The 17,742-nt window shown below is 34.4% G+C and overlaps 1 protein-coding gene across 6 annotated transcripts in view; it reads left to right on the top strand.

Moving 5' to 3' along the window:
• CCDC102B (coiled-coil domain containing 102B) overlaps window positions 1-17,742 on the top strand; it is a 300,046-nt gene that overhangs the window by 211,261 nt on the left and 71,043 nt on the right. For 5 of the 6 annotated variants that reach the window (XM_008013825.3, XM_008013822.3, XM_008013819.3 and 2 more), the window contains one exon: window positions 8,057-8,227. The exons of the other annotated variant lie outside the window; for it this stretch is intronic. In XM_008013825.3, coding sequence (XP_008012016.3) covers window positions 8,057-8,227 — 171 coding nt within the window. The remainder of the gene's footprint in view (window positions 1-8,056; window positions 8,228-17,742) is intronic. 6 annotated transcript variants of the gene reach the window in all.

Raw genomic sequence — 17,742 nt, 5'->3', positions numbered from 1 at the left:
CCACAAAGATAGTGTTTTAGGTCTATCAAGTTAACTCCGGAACATGATAAAAATAAATAGCAGTTGTCAAATAACAAGAAACAAATAATATTATGGTCTCATAATTTAAAAGAATAAATTAGGATTTTTTCAAATAGGAAGAAAAATTATCTTGTTTAAACCGTGTCTTTTATGTATGTATCATTTAAATGATCATAACTTTTTCATTCTTATGTGCAATGTTTTTCTCTTTATCATGTTTTCCCATATATAGTATCAGGAGATTGTCTTATCAACAAACGGACACAAATCTCATTAGGAGAAACAACTTTTATCTTTCCTGCTTCTCCTCAACTCTCTATGTAGCAAAATTTGGCAGATACTTTGTGATTATAAAATAGCAAGCAAAGGACAAAGAGCACATATGACCTGAGGATGGCAGAGAAGAAAGGTGAAAGGATCCCCGTCCCCGATTGCATTTGTTGAGATGCTTGGTCTACTCTGGACCTGATACCTATGCTTATGATTGCATCTGATCAAAATGAACACATAAAACAGTCCCTTCTAGGCAGTCAATCTCCTGCTATACTTAATTCTCGTATCATGAAGCGATGTACATATAGATCACTTAAAGGTACAATTTTGTGAAGTTGCTTTTAGATGCGCTTTTACAGATGGGAAAAGTAGAACTTAGAAATAAGATAAAATTTGTTGATTTTTTTTCTGTATTTTCTCAATACTTGAATGTCATTGGGAACGTTTACATAACTGACTAGATAAAACATTAGTGGATGCTCAACAAATATTTTTGATCATTTGCCTAGTTATCTGTGGCATTGAATAAATACAAAGACATACTCCAAAATTTGATTTTGAATTTTTTAGGCTTCTAATTACTCTACTTACTTTACACATATTCAAGCATTGTTACATATAAAGATCCAAAACTAACTCTAATTTACAGAGTATGATATTGTGGGTTCACACAGTTTTATACACTACTTTCTCAGTAAAGTTTCCATCATCTATTTTCCATCCATGGACCGACTTTTGCCAGGAAATTTCATTCTGCAGGGCAGATATTCTAAAGTGACAGCCAGGGACACCAGATGCTGAAGCCTGTTACCTGGGAAGCGGATCCTGGAGATACCAACATGCAGGAAGTGTACTAGGTAGTACATTAGCTGTGGGGAGAACCGAGCAGCCCAGGTCAGAGGGAGAAGTAGGACTGGGAGGGCCGTGATTATGGGACCTCAGCTGATCCTTGGGGTACTTCTGAAGCTGGGATGGACCTTTGGATCTGTCCCAAGTTGGGGTAGCAACAGTCCTTTATACTTCTAAAATGATCGCTGCCCCAGGAAGTAGGTGTGGACTTAGTGAGGAGTCTCTTTGCAGCCAAGAGGAAAGAGCTGTCGGTGAAGAGCTGTTGTGAGACCGTTTTTCCAGCAGCTAGTGAAATACGTCCTTCCATACAGAACGGGGATCTCAGAGGCACAGGACAGAAACTTCCTGTCACTTGATTTTTCCTGCTTCTCTTCTACCCCTCATTAATTATTCTCTATCTTAAAAAATAATGAGCATTTTTTGGTAATTGTCACAATTGACAAATATCCTTATTTGATGGTTTTTAAATCTATTCTAAGTTTTACAAGGTTAGAGATCATATCTGACTTGTTCACTTGTATATGTAAAATGCACAGCACAGTCATTGGCACATGGTAGACATTTAGCGAATGCTTGTGGAATGAATGATATTGTATCAACACTATAGACAATACTAAATCACACTATATTTAACACATAAGATGTTTAGTGGACCTACTAAATACACCAATTAAGATGAGTAAAATGCTCTTATTTTAAAGCTATCATCTGTCACCATGTATCATAAATGTTTATGAATAACATTGAATTTATTCTTGTTGAAGATACATGTTCCTCTGGTTTCTGTATTTTCTGAGGCAGGAATTTGATATAGTGAGAATTATCTTAAAAACAGGTAGGTAGTACAAAAATTATAATGTGTTTAACTTGAGTGATATTGTGACTTCTTCAATGTATTTAAGTTGATGCATTGGATTGTTATAACAATCCAATGTATCTGGGTCAACTTTTGAGAAGAGAAAATCTGCCCTTGTTGATAGCATTATTACTTGCGGTGAGTGTACAACAAGGCTTCAATGGACCGTGAGCAAGTTATTTCCAATTTTTCATATTGTTATTTCTCTTAAATATAGTTGAACCATGTTATATGATGAATTATATGTTATCTACAGATCAGTATATTATTAACACACATATTTGATATTATAGATGCAGAAATTTATAAACTTCTGTGTATTAAAAATTTGAATGGATAGAAATAGCATATATAATATTACTTTTAAATTTCCTGTATGATGTTTTGTTTTTCCTTCAGTGAGATACATATAAACTGATTTGATTTATATTTACCAGATTCTCATTATGTCATTTTAAGGTATAAGAAAATATATTTTGTTAGCTTGCTATGACTAAACTCAGTCTTCAATAGTTGATGTATTATATGTACAATTAATTCTAGATAGAAAGCAATATCCTTACATATAACAAAATAAACTAATGCTGTAACAATATATATAATTTAAAGCATTCCATCAAATATTTCACATCTTTGGAAACTGATTCAATCTATTTGAGAAACTAATACTGTATTACTCTATTAAAAATATATACACAAACATATTTTATGTGTTTCTTTTCTATATCAAGATCTGAAATCATAGAGATCTGCTTATAAAAGAACTGTGAATTATATGTACTGTCAGTTGCATAGATTTAGATTTACAGAGGATTACATGCTGACAAATAATCTTTATTACCGTATATTTTTATACATATTTTCTGTTCAGATTTTTCCCTTCCAGAATGTGAATATATAACATAGTAATTATGTATTTTTTTACCATTAAAGCATATTAGAATAAGCTTGCTCTGAAGTACATATAGATATTACAATCTACCTAATTCTCTCTTCAAATGCAAACCACTAAATCTTCAAATTAGGATTCATTTTGGATGCTTTCCAGTTGTACATCTATATGCAAGATAAAAGATACTGCAATTTTAGATAATAATAGCATCTAACATATTCATTGGATTATAGTGTATGATCCTATATACCTTCACTATTTACTGTAACAGGTATGGAAAGAACAAAATGAGTGTGTGAGGAGATTCCCATCACTTTTCTATCACAAAATTAATGGAAATGAATGGATAGTAGCAAAGGCCATAGCTTTGAGATGTATTTATTTATTTATTTATTTATTTAGAGATTGAGTCTTGCTCTGTTGCCTTACTGGAGGGCAGTGGCAGGATCTCAGCTCACTGTAACCTCCTCCTCCTGGGTTCAAGCGATTCCCTGCCTCAGCCTCCACAGTAGTTGGGACTACAGGCACATGCCACCACACCTGGCCTTTTTTTTTTTTTTTTTGTATTTTTAGTAGAGACAGTGTTTCACCATGTTTACCAGGCTGGTCTCAAACTCCTGACCTCTGGTGATCCACCCGCCTCAGCCTCCCAAAGTTCTGGGATTACAAGCATTAGCCACTGTGCACAGCCTGCTTTGAGAAATAAAGAAGAAATCCATCTCTTCCCTTGAAAGTAAAATAGAGAGGACATGAATTAATGGATCAAAATGTCAAATAACTTGTCAAATCTTAAAGATAAGTCCTCTTGATAACAAGATGAACGCCAGCTCTGTGATATTGTTTTGGTCAAATGAAAGTGTAGGATTAATTTTAGTTAGGTTGGCCATAAGCAATTTGCATAGCTCTCTGAGACTAAGTAGGAAAAAATATGACCTCTAACACAGGATTGTCATGTGGATTTAGAGAGAGAAGGTATGTGAAGAATTTCTCATAGGGTAGGTACCTGGAAAACATTAATGCTTTTAAACTTTTTTTTTTTTAATCACTTTAAGCTGATATTTTAAAAATCACTTGAAACTGATTTTATCAATTTAGACTGATTTTTAAAATATCTTTGCATTAAGGAAGCAATGTATTTTTCTCCTTAAAGTGAAATCCAATTCTTACCTTTATTGAGGCACTCTACGAACACAATTAGAATATGTTAAGCTATGAGTTTGGCTCTAAATATAATTGGATATATTTTCTCACGTAACAAAAAATACCAAGGGTCTACTAACCCCAGGTGTAAGCAGGACTCCCCCTAAGTCTCAGATTGTTGTTGTAACTCAAGGTGCACATATCTTCCTTGTATATTTTTAAGTGATAAACATTTCTAAAAAATTATTTCCCACTCAAGGATACTTTTTCTCTTTTCTCATTGTGCAGCCAAGTTACATCCACTTTTCTAACATAGTCACTGGCAAGAGGAAAGCTTATTAGAATTGGCTTATACCAATGGTTCTCAAACTTTATGGTGAATCAGAAACACCTGGCCGGGCGCGGTGGCTCAAGCCTGTAATCCCAGCACTTTGGGAGGCCGAGACGGGCGGATCACGAGGTCAGGAGATCGAGACCATCCTGGCTAACACAGTGAAACCCCGTCTCTACTAAAAACACAAAAAACTAGCCGGGCGAGGTGGCGGGCGCCTGTAGTCCCCGCTACTCGGGAGGCTGAGGCAGGAGAATGGCGTAAACCCGGGAGGCGGAGCTTGCAGTGAGCTGAGATCCGGCCTCTGCACTCCAGCCCGGGTGACAGAGCAAGACTCCGTCTCAAAAAAAAAAGAAACACCTTACGGACTTGTTAAACCCACAACTTCTGGGCTTGAGTCCCTGAGTTTCAGATTCAGTAGGTCTTGAATGAAGTTCCCAAGTGATGCCGTTGCTGCTGGCTTGGGCATGACTTACTGAGAATATAGTTTCACAACTACATAGGTACCTCCTAGGCCTGAGAATAAGTTGATATTCTCTGAGCAAATGGCCAAACTGTAGAACATGAATGCCAGGGCTCTGCTTATAAAAATGGCATATGACCGGAGTAGAATTTGCGTTGACAAATAGAGATACCTTCCTTCCTTTTGTTCATTCCTTCCTCTTTCCTTGTATGAACACTGAAGGCTTTTTGCTTACTCCTTTTAAATCAATCTAAGTAAATTTTACACACCTAATGACAAAGCATTAATGATATAAGAAATAATGTTGCTAAAGCACAAAGTCACGTAAGTAATTGTAACTAGGTGCAAAATTCTGGAGAGAAAGCCATCAACTTGCAAAGTTATCACTTTCCCATTAAGTTCTGGATTATTTGTGCAGCAAATTCTTTATGCCTGACAGATCAAGAAAGATCTTTTTTTAACTGTTCCATTGTTGTTCCAAATAATAGAATTGTGCTCCCTATTACATGTTTCTTTGTAAAAGAATATGGTATAGAACTTGACATTTGAAAATTGCATTCTGAAGAGAAGAAATGAGAAATCTGTTTGCATTTTAAATGTGATGTGTGGTATAATTTAGCAAACTCAGTGATGGTGCATAAATGACAGTGTTACTGTGAAGCAATTGAAGTGACAGGCAAGCTTACCCAGAAAACCAGTTTGAGTATCCTGTCTAGCTGCCCAAGCCAAATCTATCTGTTTCCAGCTCCCTGTTGGCATCATTAAGGTTTAAATATCAATGGTTGTGATTTTGACTCCTATGGAATGAAGGAGCAGGATTTGCAGGACAGAAACTAAAAATGTCCCCTTCATTTGACGCTCATGTTTTCAGTGGATACTAGGAGGTGGACATTCTTGAGACAGGCAATAGTTGATAGGTATGGGGGACCTTCTCTTTCATTCAAACTCCCTGCTTCCTGAGAGTGAGGACCAGCATTTTCTCTGCCAGGTCCTGCCCTGTATCCACACCCTCACCCCACCTCTTCAGGACTTCGGAAAGCTGGGATTCACAGAGACTAAGAGCCTGCAACTTATCAATTGTGTCAGGTCAAAAGTCGCTTTATATCAGCTTGTTTCTTCTAATACCATACACTTCACACAGTTTTGCATTTTGCTTTAACATTTTGGAGATCTCTCCATATGAATATATAAAAGGCTGCCATATTATATTTAAGGGTTTAATGGTTTTTCTTAAATTTAATCAGGCTAATTTCACGGATATTTAGTTTCCTACATTTACTGCAAACACCAGCAACAACAAAACAATGCTGCAACAAATATTCTCATAATCACAACATTTCATACAGCTATGTGTATGTCTGTGGAATACGTTCCTGGAAATACAATGGCTGGGTCTGACTTTATGTGCATTTTTAATTAAAAAATATTGCCCGTGTTTCCCCATGAATGAATCCTTATTTCTCCACATTTTACTGGCAGATTATCTTACCATACTTAGCCTTTGCCAGTCTGAAGGCATCTTGATTTTTTCAATTAAGCTTTTTATTTTTGATATTTTTAGGTTCATATGCGGTTGTATAAAATAATGTAGACAGATCTAGGCATCCCTTATGCCCAGATTGTGATGAGAACATTCTCATCACAAGGTTCCTTTTAAGCTACCTTCACATCTACCTTACCCTCCTCCTACCCTGTCCTTCACCCCTGGCCACCACTACAATTTTCTATAATATCTGTAATTTTGTCAGGTCAAAAATGTTACATAAATTCAAATTGATGTGCCCCTAATTTGAGAGATACTAAATATATTTTGTTATATGCAAATTATATACTTACTGTGATTGAATTTATCATTTTGTGATCTCATGATTTGGGATCATACTTAGTAAAACTTCCCCTAAAGTTTTGATTAAGAGAAAAACACCACATCCACATTTATTTTCCAATATTTTATGGCTAGTTTTTACTTTTGGATCATGAATTCATCATTGGTATTACTGATGATTTGAGATGTGAAAATAATTCCACTTTCAATTTCTATCTAGACGTCCTAAGATAATTACCAATGCATTTTTTTATGATTGCCTTTTTGTGATTTTTGTATATAAAGTAATATGACAGTGTGTTTTAGGAAACCAAAGAAATATCCTTGGGTTTTCCTACAATATTATAACGTTATGAAGAACCAGAGGCTAACTTTTTCTTTATAGTTTTAATATATTTTGTTTTGTTTTCTTTTTTGTTTTTTTGAGATGGAGCCTCGCTCTGTCGCCCAGGCTGGAGTGCAGTGGCACCATCTGGGTTAACTGCAAGCTCCACCTCTGGGGTTCATGCCATTCTCCTGCCTCAGCCTCCCGAGTAGCTGGGACTACAGGCACCCACCACCAAGCCTGGCGAATTTTTTGTATTTTTTTTTTTAGTAGAGATGGGGTTTCACCATGTTATCTGGATGGTCTCCATCTCCTGACCTCGTGATCCTCCCACCTCAGCCATCTGAAGTGCTGGGATCACAGGCGTGAGGCACCATGCCCGGCCCAATAAAGATATTTTCTATAATGATAGTACAATTAATTTTACACTGCAAACTTTAACTAAAAATGAGAAATGATATTAATAATCTGAGGATAATTATTGTAACCTGTTAATTTATATAGTGTATGGTATTAATTATAACAAGATTGATTTGCAGTCCAATCACCCTATGATATATTAATATATTTCTTTACCCATGACGGGTCCTTACTGCAGGTTTCTGAGCCTGGTTCATGTGGTTTCAGAAGGTGTGGCTGGTGACGACATGACCACAGCCTCACAAAACCTATTTTCTTCAGAAAATAATTAAATCATGTAGTGTGCAAACTTTTAGCATCTGCTGAGTTAGTGGGTGATCAGGATGAACAACTTTTTTTGTATGTATTTATATTTTTTTGTTTATGGTTATGTGATTTCCTTTTGGGGGAAGGTTATATAAAAACTACTTTTGTATAAGGTGCAAAATAGATCATTTAGAAAACAACATAGAGTGTATTGTATTTTAGTCACATATCTTTCACTGATAGTCATATACTAATTATAATATTTGACTACAGAAATGTAGAATTCCAAATGAAGATGATGGCTCATCTAAATTCTTCCTAAAATGTTTTTCTCTTTTGTCAAAAGAAGTTGCCATTCTTCTGATTTTATCAGAATAGACTATAAATAATGTAATTTTTTGTTTTCCTTTGAAAGGAATTATTGAACCTTCAACATGCCTACTATAAACTAAGCAGACAAAACCAGGCAAATATTGCAGAACTGACTCATGCAAACAACCGAGTGGATCAAAATGAGGCAGAAGTAAAGAAACTAAGATTACAAGTGGAAGAACTAAAGCAGAGACTCAACCAAAAAGAAGATGAGGTACTACTTTATAAGTGAACATGTACTGAATAGCTTCTAAATAGTATTTTAGAGCACATCTAAAGATTGTCTCCCTTATTAATATATGGCATTAATGGGAATATAAATAGTCATATCTTAAATCAATTTAAAAAGAGTTAGGAAAGAAATAAGATTACACAGACAATGTACACATGTTTGTGGTGGTAATAGTATGTTTTACGAGTGCTCTATGTCAATACTTTAGCATGATCTTGTGTGCACACACGTGTGCGTGTGTGTGTGTGTTTAAATATGGGCACAGTATCATTAAAGCTTGGGTGTTTTAAGATTTAAGCATCTATATCAACAAGTATGATATATATTATTATATATTATATATTATTTTCAGCGCTCTTTAGTGTTCAAAAGAATCTAGGTACTTCATTTTGTTTTGTTAGGTCAACTCAATAACGGTTTATAGAATATTTTAGAAGTTCTTGGAAGATAGATATCTCACTGTAATATCTTAACAGCGCACATTTACAACTGTGGGGGTGATTGCAGCTGCAGTTACAAACAACAAATTTGTTTTTTTTTTTTTTTTTTTTAAATAAACACAGTCCCAAATGTCACTATGATTGTGGAACTGTCACCCACAGTAGCATTCTTTCACATGGTTTTCCAGTCACTGTCTCTGCTCCTGTTGGACAACTATTCAGGCAAAAACCATAGTTCCCTGGTTAAAAAGACTGTTTCTGTATAATGCAAAACAGTTGGAAATAAAAGAAATAAACAGCTGAATTATTTTTCCATGGAGTAATTTAAAAATCAAACTTACTCCACATTTTGATAATTTGTTTTTAGTAAAAACAATTCCAATCAAGCAGACTGGATTTTCTTCTCTAATAACATTGTATGGAAACAGAATCAATCATTCCACAAATGAGGCTCACACACTCTCCTCTGTGCTTGCTAGTGGCTCTTGGCAGGCGTTTCATCCTTGCTATGTCTCTTTTTATGAAGATATATATGTACTTTCTAATGATATTCATGCGTGGTGGGGCTGGATGGTGACGAGTAAGTTGGAAGGGGAATATAGTAGGAAGGTTCAAGAACGTGATTTTAGGTTTTTTATTTTATTTTAGCCATTACTTTGTGAATAATTTTAACATGCTAGTATTTGTTGTAGGGGGTGGGGTGGTGGTGATGATGGCGAATAAATCTTTGTTTTTGTCAATACAGGCTTTAAGATGTTATCTGAGACTAAATTATTGGTAAGGAAATAATTTCTTCTAGGGTTCGTGGACTAATGAAGTGCTAGTTCCTACAGATCTGATTCACAATGTAATTGTGCAATTTAAATAATGAGCTGCGGTCTTAAGGAGGATAACATTATTTGTTCCTCCATATAGGATTATATTTCCCACATCATCAGTGTCAGGCTTGGTCATGTGATATTTGCTTTGCCTGTGCCTTATGTGAAGGAACTGTGCACGCCAGCACCTTCAGAAGCTTTGAGAGCGAACACAGGACTCTGGCGCGTTTCTTTGTTTAAAAAAATACGTATTTTCTGTCATGTCTCACGTCCTGAGGCCACCACATCACGGCATGATTCTCTCAGCGATTCTAAAATTAAGAGGGCATAAAGCTAAGCCTTTGCTGACCCAAAATGGAATCTATATGAGTAGAAAGTCATGTTTATTGTCAGAAGCCACTGAGATTTGGAGTTGTTTGTTGCTACAAACAAAACAAAGCAAAGCAAAAACTTAGTTGATGCTGACTGGTATGGTCATTACAATAATTTTAAAAAAACAAATATTAAAATAGATGACATTGCTCCAGTACAAGAACAACCTCTAATGAAAACAATATGCAGATTTTTCAAAGAACTGAGAATAGAACTACTATTTTAACCGGCAATCCTACTCCTGGATATTTACCTAAAGGAAAAAAAAAATCATTATATCAAAAAAGATACCTGCACCTGTATGTTTATTATAGCACCATTCCCAATAGCAGCCATATAGAATCAACCTCAATGGATTGTGCCTATCAATGGAGGAATGGATTAAAAATGTGATCTATTTACACAATGGAGTACTATTCACCTACAAACACGAATGAAACCATGTCTTTTGCAACAACATAGATGAAGCTGGAGTTCATTTTTTTTTTAACAGAAAGCGCTCAGACACAGAAAGACAAACACCACATATTCTGACTTACCAGATGGAGATAAATAATGTGTACACATGGAGATAGAGAGCGGAATGACAGACAGTGGCGACTCGGAAAGGTGGGGAGGAAAGAGAGTAAATGATAAGAAATTACTTGAAGGGTAAAATGTCCATTATTCTGGTGATGGATATACTGAAAGTCCTGACTTCACCACTGTGCAATACACCCATGTAACAACATTACACTTGCACCCCGTATATTTATACAGATAAAAAAAAAGAAATACCTTTTTAAAATAAAAAGTAGGTGGTGAGAAAATTAAGTCTGGAATGATGGAATCTAACATTCGATACATTAGCTTCCTGTAATACACTGGAAAGCCAGTAATTTGCAGAATGACCTTGTGATTTTTAGGTGAAAAGATATGAACTAATATTCCTTGTTTGATATTGGTGCATTTGGCAAATGCTTAAAAAAAGGTGAACTCAGAAAAGAATTATCAAGTTTTCAAAGAGGTATATAAGGTAATATAGAAATTTAAGTAGTTCTGTGACTTCCTAATTGTAAGAGTTGTAAGACCACCTGATTTCCATCCAAAAGGTAAAATATATAAATTAGGATGGTTTTGAACAATAAATGTCTACTAAAATTGAACTTTGTGGCAAGGACCAAATCATCAAACCTAATGCTAAAGCTCGAAATCTATTTGTTTCCTGTAAATTATTTATGCTGAACAAAAATAGTGTAGGGAGAAGAGAATAAGATTGTGACTCTACTAGAACATTTTATAATTCAAGGTAACTGTAACTACCTGAAAGATAGAGAAATGTTTCTAAATTACTGATCTGAATATTGACTTATGAAATTTATTGGAATCAAGTAGGGAAAAAAAAAGATTACTAAGTCATTAATGAATATTATACTGGTGAGTGAGCTTCTAGTCTGGGCTAAAATAGACTCATTTCTCAAGATTAACATAATCCTTTGTTCCTCCAAACTTCCATGAGAATGAAGCCAGCTGAGCATGCTCTCAACTCCCTGGGAGAGAATATTCTCCAATGGCAAATTCAAATATGGCCACAGTATCTAATAACACTAGCAGGACCTTCTAGAGAGTAGAGCTAAGGAACATAGAAACTATAGACCTGGCAGCTATTTTCAGGGAGAAGAACCCAGGCCAAATACGGAAATATGTTCCATGGTCAGTATAGGTGCCCTTGCAACATCTACCAAGTAGATTCCATGAATGTTTTCTATTTCCACTTTTTATATGGAAACTTTTATAGAAATTTTTCTGTCCTAGTTTCACAATAGTATATTGGGCAAGCATGTGTGTGTGTTGGGGGAGTGGTGCGGGGCAGTACTTGCTTTATTTAGTACATAGATCTCTAGAGCAAGAACAGGCATATATACTGAGATTCGATGTGGAGATAATCATGAGGGTTTTTGTTTTGTTTTTTGTTTTGTTTGGTGTATTCTATATTTATTTGAAGGAAAAAAATAGCCTGCTGTATCTTCCTATAAGTAATTACATTTTTAAAATATTTGTAGGCATTCCGGAGAACTGTAGTGTCATTGAACTTTGAGGCTAATGCCGTGTTTGGAAGCTTGCTTGGGTACCTTGGTGAGGGGGTAAAAAATTTCAAGTGAAGAAGGGAGAAACACAGTTTGTGACCAAGTGAGTGGCCTACATTATACTGTATGTGAATGAGAGTGTGTGTATGTGTGTATGTGTGAGAGAGAGAGAGAAAAAATATATATATTTGCTGTTCTTTGCTGTGGGAGGAATATATTTCCCGAGCATGAATGAAGGCATGGTCCAATAACTTGTTTGGCAAATGGAATGCGTGCTGCTTTCCAACAGAATCTTTAGGAATCATAGTATCATAGGGAAAAGTAATTGGGTATATTTCACATTTGAAGTCTAGAAATAGGTGTATTGAAATATATATTTAACACACAACACCTTAAAATTTTCTGTACCTCTAATCGAATCAATTGATTACCACAGAAGACCCAAAGCACCATTAATTCACATGCATATTATAATGTATATTATTTGATTGCAGTTGTAATTTAACCAGTTTTTCTCTGATTAAAGGTCATCACTGTTTCGGTGAGTTAGGAAAAAATCTTAATCATGAAACTAAAATTTTACTTTAAATAACTATCAGCATCTCCTCAATTTGATTTCTCATTGAAAAGAAAATTATGTCAGTTTTATTGCTGAACTTTTCAATTTAATAGTAGCAAATTCTTCAACTTGCAATTAGTGTTTAACTGGAACCGTCAAATAGGAAGTTTTCAACTTCCACAGGTCAACATAGTTTAAGTAAATGAAAGTAAGTTAGTTGTCCTCTGTACTGTAGAGAGAATAGAATAGTATGTACTTTGGCCCATAGGAGAAAATCTGGGGTCTAATTAAATAAATGAACAAAGAATGTCCTCTGGGTCTGCCATGTTGTCACAAATGGCAGAATTTCCTTCTTTTTAAAGGAAATATGATTTAAAGCTAAATAATATTTCTCTGTGTGTATGTGTGTGTGTATCTCCTAACTTATCCATTTCTATGTGTGTATGTGTATCTCACAACATATCCATTTCTGTGTGTGAGTGAATCTCACAATTTATCCATTTATCCAACCGTGGACGCTTAGCTTGTTTTCACATCTTAGCCATTGTGAACATGTTGCAATGAACATGGAGTACAGGTATCTCTTTCAGCTATTGATTTCATTTCACATATACATGTATATATACACAATGTGTATACACATATACACAAATATACATGCACCTGTATGCATAGTGTGTGTACAGATGTATACATGCTATCTCCAGACAAGAAATTGCAGAATCATATGGTAGATCTATTTTTTAATTTTAATTTTTTTGGGAACCCTCATACTATTCTCCATAACGGATGTATCAATTGAGATTCTCACCAATAGTACAAAAGGGTTTTCTTTTCTCTACAGCCTCACCAACACTTGTTATTTATTTATTTATTTTGATAATAGCCATCTTGAAAAGTGTGACTTTTTGATAATGGCCATATTGATAAGTGTGAGGTCATGTATCATTGTGGTTACAATTTGAATTTCTCTGATGATTAGTGATGTTGAGCACCTTTTCAAATACCTCTTGACTATTTGTTTATATTAGTTAGATGTCTATTCACATATTCTGCCCATTTTTTAAACAAGTTATTTTTGGGTATTTTTGCTATTGAGTTGTATGAATTTTAAAATAACTTTTAATATGAACCCTTTGTAAGTCATATGGCTTGAAAAAATTTTATTTGTATCTTTAGTTTGCCTTTTCATTTTTTTTCTGCATAGAAGCTTTTTAGTTTGATGTAGTTCCAATTCTTTTATTTTTTATTTTGATCCTTGTGCTTTGGATATCATATTCAAAAATGTATTACCAAGAATAACGTCAAGAAGACTTTTCCCTAGGTTTACTTCTAGGAGCTTACAATTTCAGATCTCATTTCTAAGTCTAATCCATTCTGAGGTTAGTTTTGTTATGGTGCAATATATGGATATCCAGCTTTCCCAATACTACTTATTGAAGGAACTGTCATTTCCTCATTGCGTATTTTTGGTGCTCTTGTCAAAAATTGGATGACCATATATTAATGGGTTTATTTCTGGGTTCTCTATTCCATTCATACATGTGTTTGTTTTCATGCCAATACCATATTGTTTTGTTTACTATCAATTTTTAATAAGAAATCAGGAAGTTTGATGCCTCTAGATTTGTTCTTTTTAAGACTACTTTGAGATCTTTTATGATTCCAAATACATTTTGAGCATCTTTTTTCTATTTCTGTCAAAAATATCATTGGAATTTTCTTAGGTATTTTGTTGAATCTGCAGATAGCTTTAGGTAGTATGGATATTTAAACAATATTAATTCCTCCATTTCATGAACATGAGCTATCTTTCTATTTATTTGTCTCTTCTTCAATTTCTTTGATCAATGTCATAGTGTTCTAAGTGCAAGTCTTCCATCTTTTCAGTTAAATTTATTCCTAAGTATTTTATTATTTTTGAATATGGGATTATAATTTTCTTATTGTTAGTGGGATTGTTTTTTATTTAATTTCTTTTTCAGATAGTTTGTTTTCGGTGCTAGAAATGCAATTGGTTTTTGCAGGTTGATTTTTGTATCCTGCAACTTTACTGAATTTATTTATTAGTTTCAACAAGTTTTTGGTGGAGTCTGTAGAGATTTTTACATATTGGATCACGTCATCTAAAAATAGAGATACACTTACTCCTTTTCCAATTTAGACAGCTTTCATTTCTTTCTCTTGCCTCCGTTCCTTTGCTAAAACTTCTAGTGCTATGTTGAATAGAAATGACAAGAGTGAGAATCCTTGCATTGTAACAGATCTTGGAATAAATTTTTTGAGTTTTCACTATTTATCATGAGGTTTTTCATAAATGGTCCTTATTGTGCTTGGGCAAGTTTCTTCTGCACCTATTTTATTTAGACTTATTATCATAAACAGGTGTTGAACTTTGTCAAAGGCATTTTCTGCATCTGTTGAAATTATATATTTTTTTACTTTTCATTCTGTTAATGTGGTATATCACATGGATTAATTCATGTGTTGACATTTTTTCACATGGATTAATTCAAGTGTTGAATTTTTTTCCCCTGGTGCAAAATTTGTACTTGCCCTTGACTTGTTCTCTCTGTGTAGTTTTTAGTAAAAAATATATGCTTCTATAAATAAGAGGCTGTTCAAAATATCTAGTGAATTATTTTGTGTTAAAAGATACATCAATTGGGTTAACTAACTCCTAGCTGCTAGATGCTTATAATTCACAAACAAAACTGCATATGATGAGATTTAGCATCTTTTATAATAATTAAAACAAAAGTTCTATTTTGAGTAAGAGGAAGAAGAATCACCTAACTTTAAGATGGCATTCATGCTTGAAGTAATCCATTGTCATCTTCGTTGAACTAAGATTGATTGAGCTAGGTGCACTGTACTGTTATAGTGGAATAATATGGAGATAAATATTCTTGATGTAAGAGTTAAAGTCGAATACAATGATATCAAAATCTGGCTGAACTATGGTATCATTTTGGAAGATTAAAAAAATAATAATACTCAAGTGCCACCTCCAGAAAATTTGATGCAGTTATTATGGGTGGGGCTTGTGCATGGGTGCTTTTAAATAGTGCCAGGAATGATTCCATTAGGTTGATGTGAAAGTAATTGTGGTTTCTGCTATTACTTTCAATGGCAAATCCACAATTACTTTCGCACCAATCTGATAATATCTAGCCAAATGTCAGAACCGACAGTTTAATGAAAGAGGTTGCCGCAGTCAAAAGGCAAGTTAATAACTGTGGTATCCTTTGAATGCACATATTTGTGGCAAGAGATTGTACCAGTAAAATGTAAATAAAATGACTTGCTACCAAAAAGAGGTTCTTATCATAGTTTATATCTGTTAACATTGTTCTATGCAAAATTAATTAGTGTAATACATCTTCTAGATTTGAGATTAAATTCAAACAATGAAAAATAAACATGGGAAACATAAGATACAAGATGGAATTGAGGCTCTTCAGTTCACACTCAAAATGTTAGTGTTTTGCTAAACACATTATTGGTATGGCTTCACCCTTAGCAATTATCACCTTACTGTTACAGCTTAGCTAATTCTGGCTTCACATTTTAATGTCTTTTGGGGTCACGAAGGTGAAATTTTTCAAAACTCTGATATCATCGGCAATGATGAATGTGAGAGACATTTTGTTTAAACTGACAGAACATTAATTATCTAAGTTAATACCGGGTTTTTAAACAGTTCTTTATTTGGAAGGACAAAGCATCCTTTTCTAGCACTGTATCTATTTCTGTTAAATCTCATTAATTTGCACCCTGCTGATTTTAAGATTATGAGAATAGTGATAGACTAAAATTCACTTTTATCTATGAAAAAGATATAGCAAGTGTTTTAGGTAAGATTAAAAAGAAATCATAGAGAAGCCATCTGCAGGTTCACATGGGGACACAGTGACAGTTTCTAATGAGATCACCACACACCCAGGAACCGAACTGATTTGTAAAAACCAGCCGGTTCATGTAATATTTATTACTTCCTAACCTCTATATTAGATGTTGGAATATAAATGATTTCTTTCAAAGGAGAGCTTTTTAACATTGTAAGAGATATTCAATCCTAAGTATATACAGTCGAATGTAACAAATGTCAAGATGGCGGTATTCACAGGATGCAGCAGAAACAATTCGTTGTGTTTCTTTTCCTTTAAATACTCGAGGGCTATTTGGGATTATTCCTTTTAATTATTTATTGTCTGACACCTCAACTGGAGTAAATGGGCAAGGACAGTAGCAGCCTGTGCCTGTAGCACTGCCAGCTCTCAGTTGTGCTGCCCAAAATGAAGACATCATAGACAAAAGTGAACACATGTCCAGCAACCCAGTTGCCATTTATTTTTAATCTAGTAATTCCAATAATTTTATTCCCCCTTGTGTGGGTGATTTACACGTTATTTCTTCCTGCCATTCTTTATCTTGCTCTTGTTCTTTACTTTACCAACCACCTCCATGGTCTAGCCGTTCTGCTCCTCTTCATAACTTGACTTGAAAACCCAAACCCATCAAGCAAGGTTTATTCTCAGCTAAAACTTTTCTGAGTTGTATGTGAGTAGAAAGTGTCCTGAGTAACATAAAGATGTTTTACGGTCAGGTTATATGGAAAGACTTAGACCATGGTCTTTTGTTAGCTTTGCCTCCCCTGTAACTCTAGGCAGCATTATTAGACCCCTTATCCATATATATACGCATACACACGTGTGTGTATTAGTTATATATTGTATATAAAAATATATATACACAATATACATTTTTTCTTTTGAATAATGTCAGATAATTTGTTACTTCTCATTCAGTTATTTTATTGTTCATTAATTTACAAATAGGTATAAAATTATGGTACATAGGCCTCATTATATTAGAAAAAAATTGCAACTACTCAGCTAAGAGCAATATATTTTTTCCTTCTTTTTTTCCCCCTTTTTAGTGCTGTTGGTGACCAGGGTTGAATTAATCTTGGCACACTATCAAGTTATTTCTTGGCACATTCATTGTTTCATGCAAATACATTCTCTTCATTTATTTATGTATTCCCTTATCCTCATGCCCCACTCCCATTACCTTCTGTCTATGTGCAGCCATTTAAAGGCGGTTTTTGTGTATCTATTTGTACAGACGTGTTTTTGCACAATATGTCCTTTGTTTTGTGTGTATTTTAATTTATGTTTACCCTGTTGCTGGTCCCATATTGCAGGGAAATTTTCACCCAGATTTATAAGGGGGAAAG

Source organism: Chlorocebus sabaeus, chromosome 18, assembly GCF_047675955.1.
Source record: "Chlorocebus sabaeus isolate Y175 chromosome 18, mChlSab1.0.hap1, whole genome shotgun sequence".
NCBI lineage: Eukaryota > Metazoa > Chordata > Mammalia > Primates > Cercopithecidae > Chlorocebus > Chlorocebus sabaeus.
This window is presented reverse-complemented; position numbering and strand designations above follow the sequence as displayed.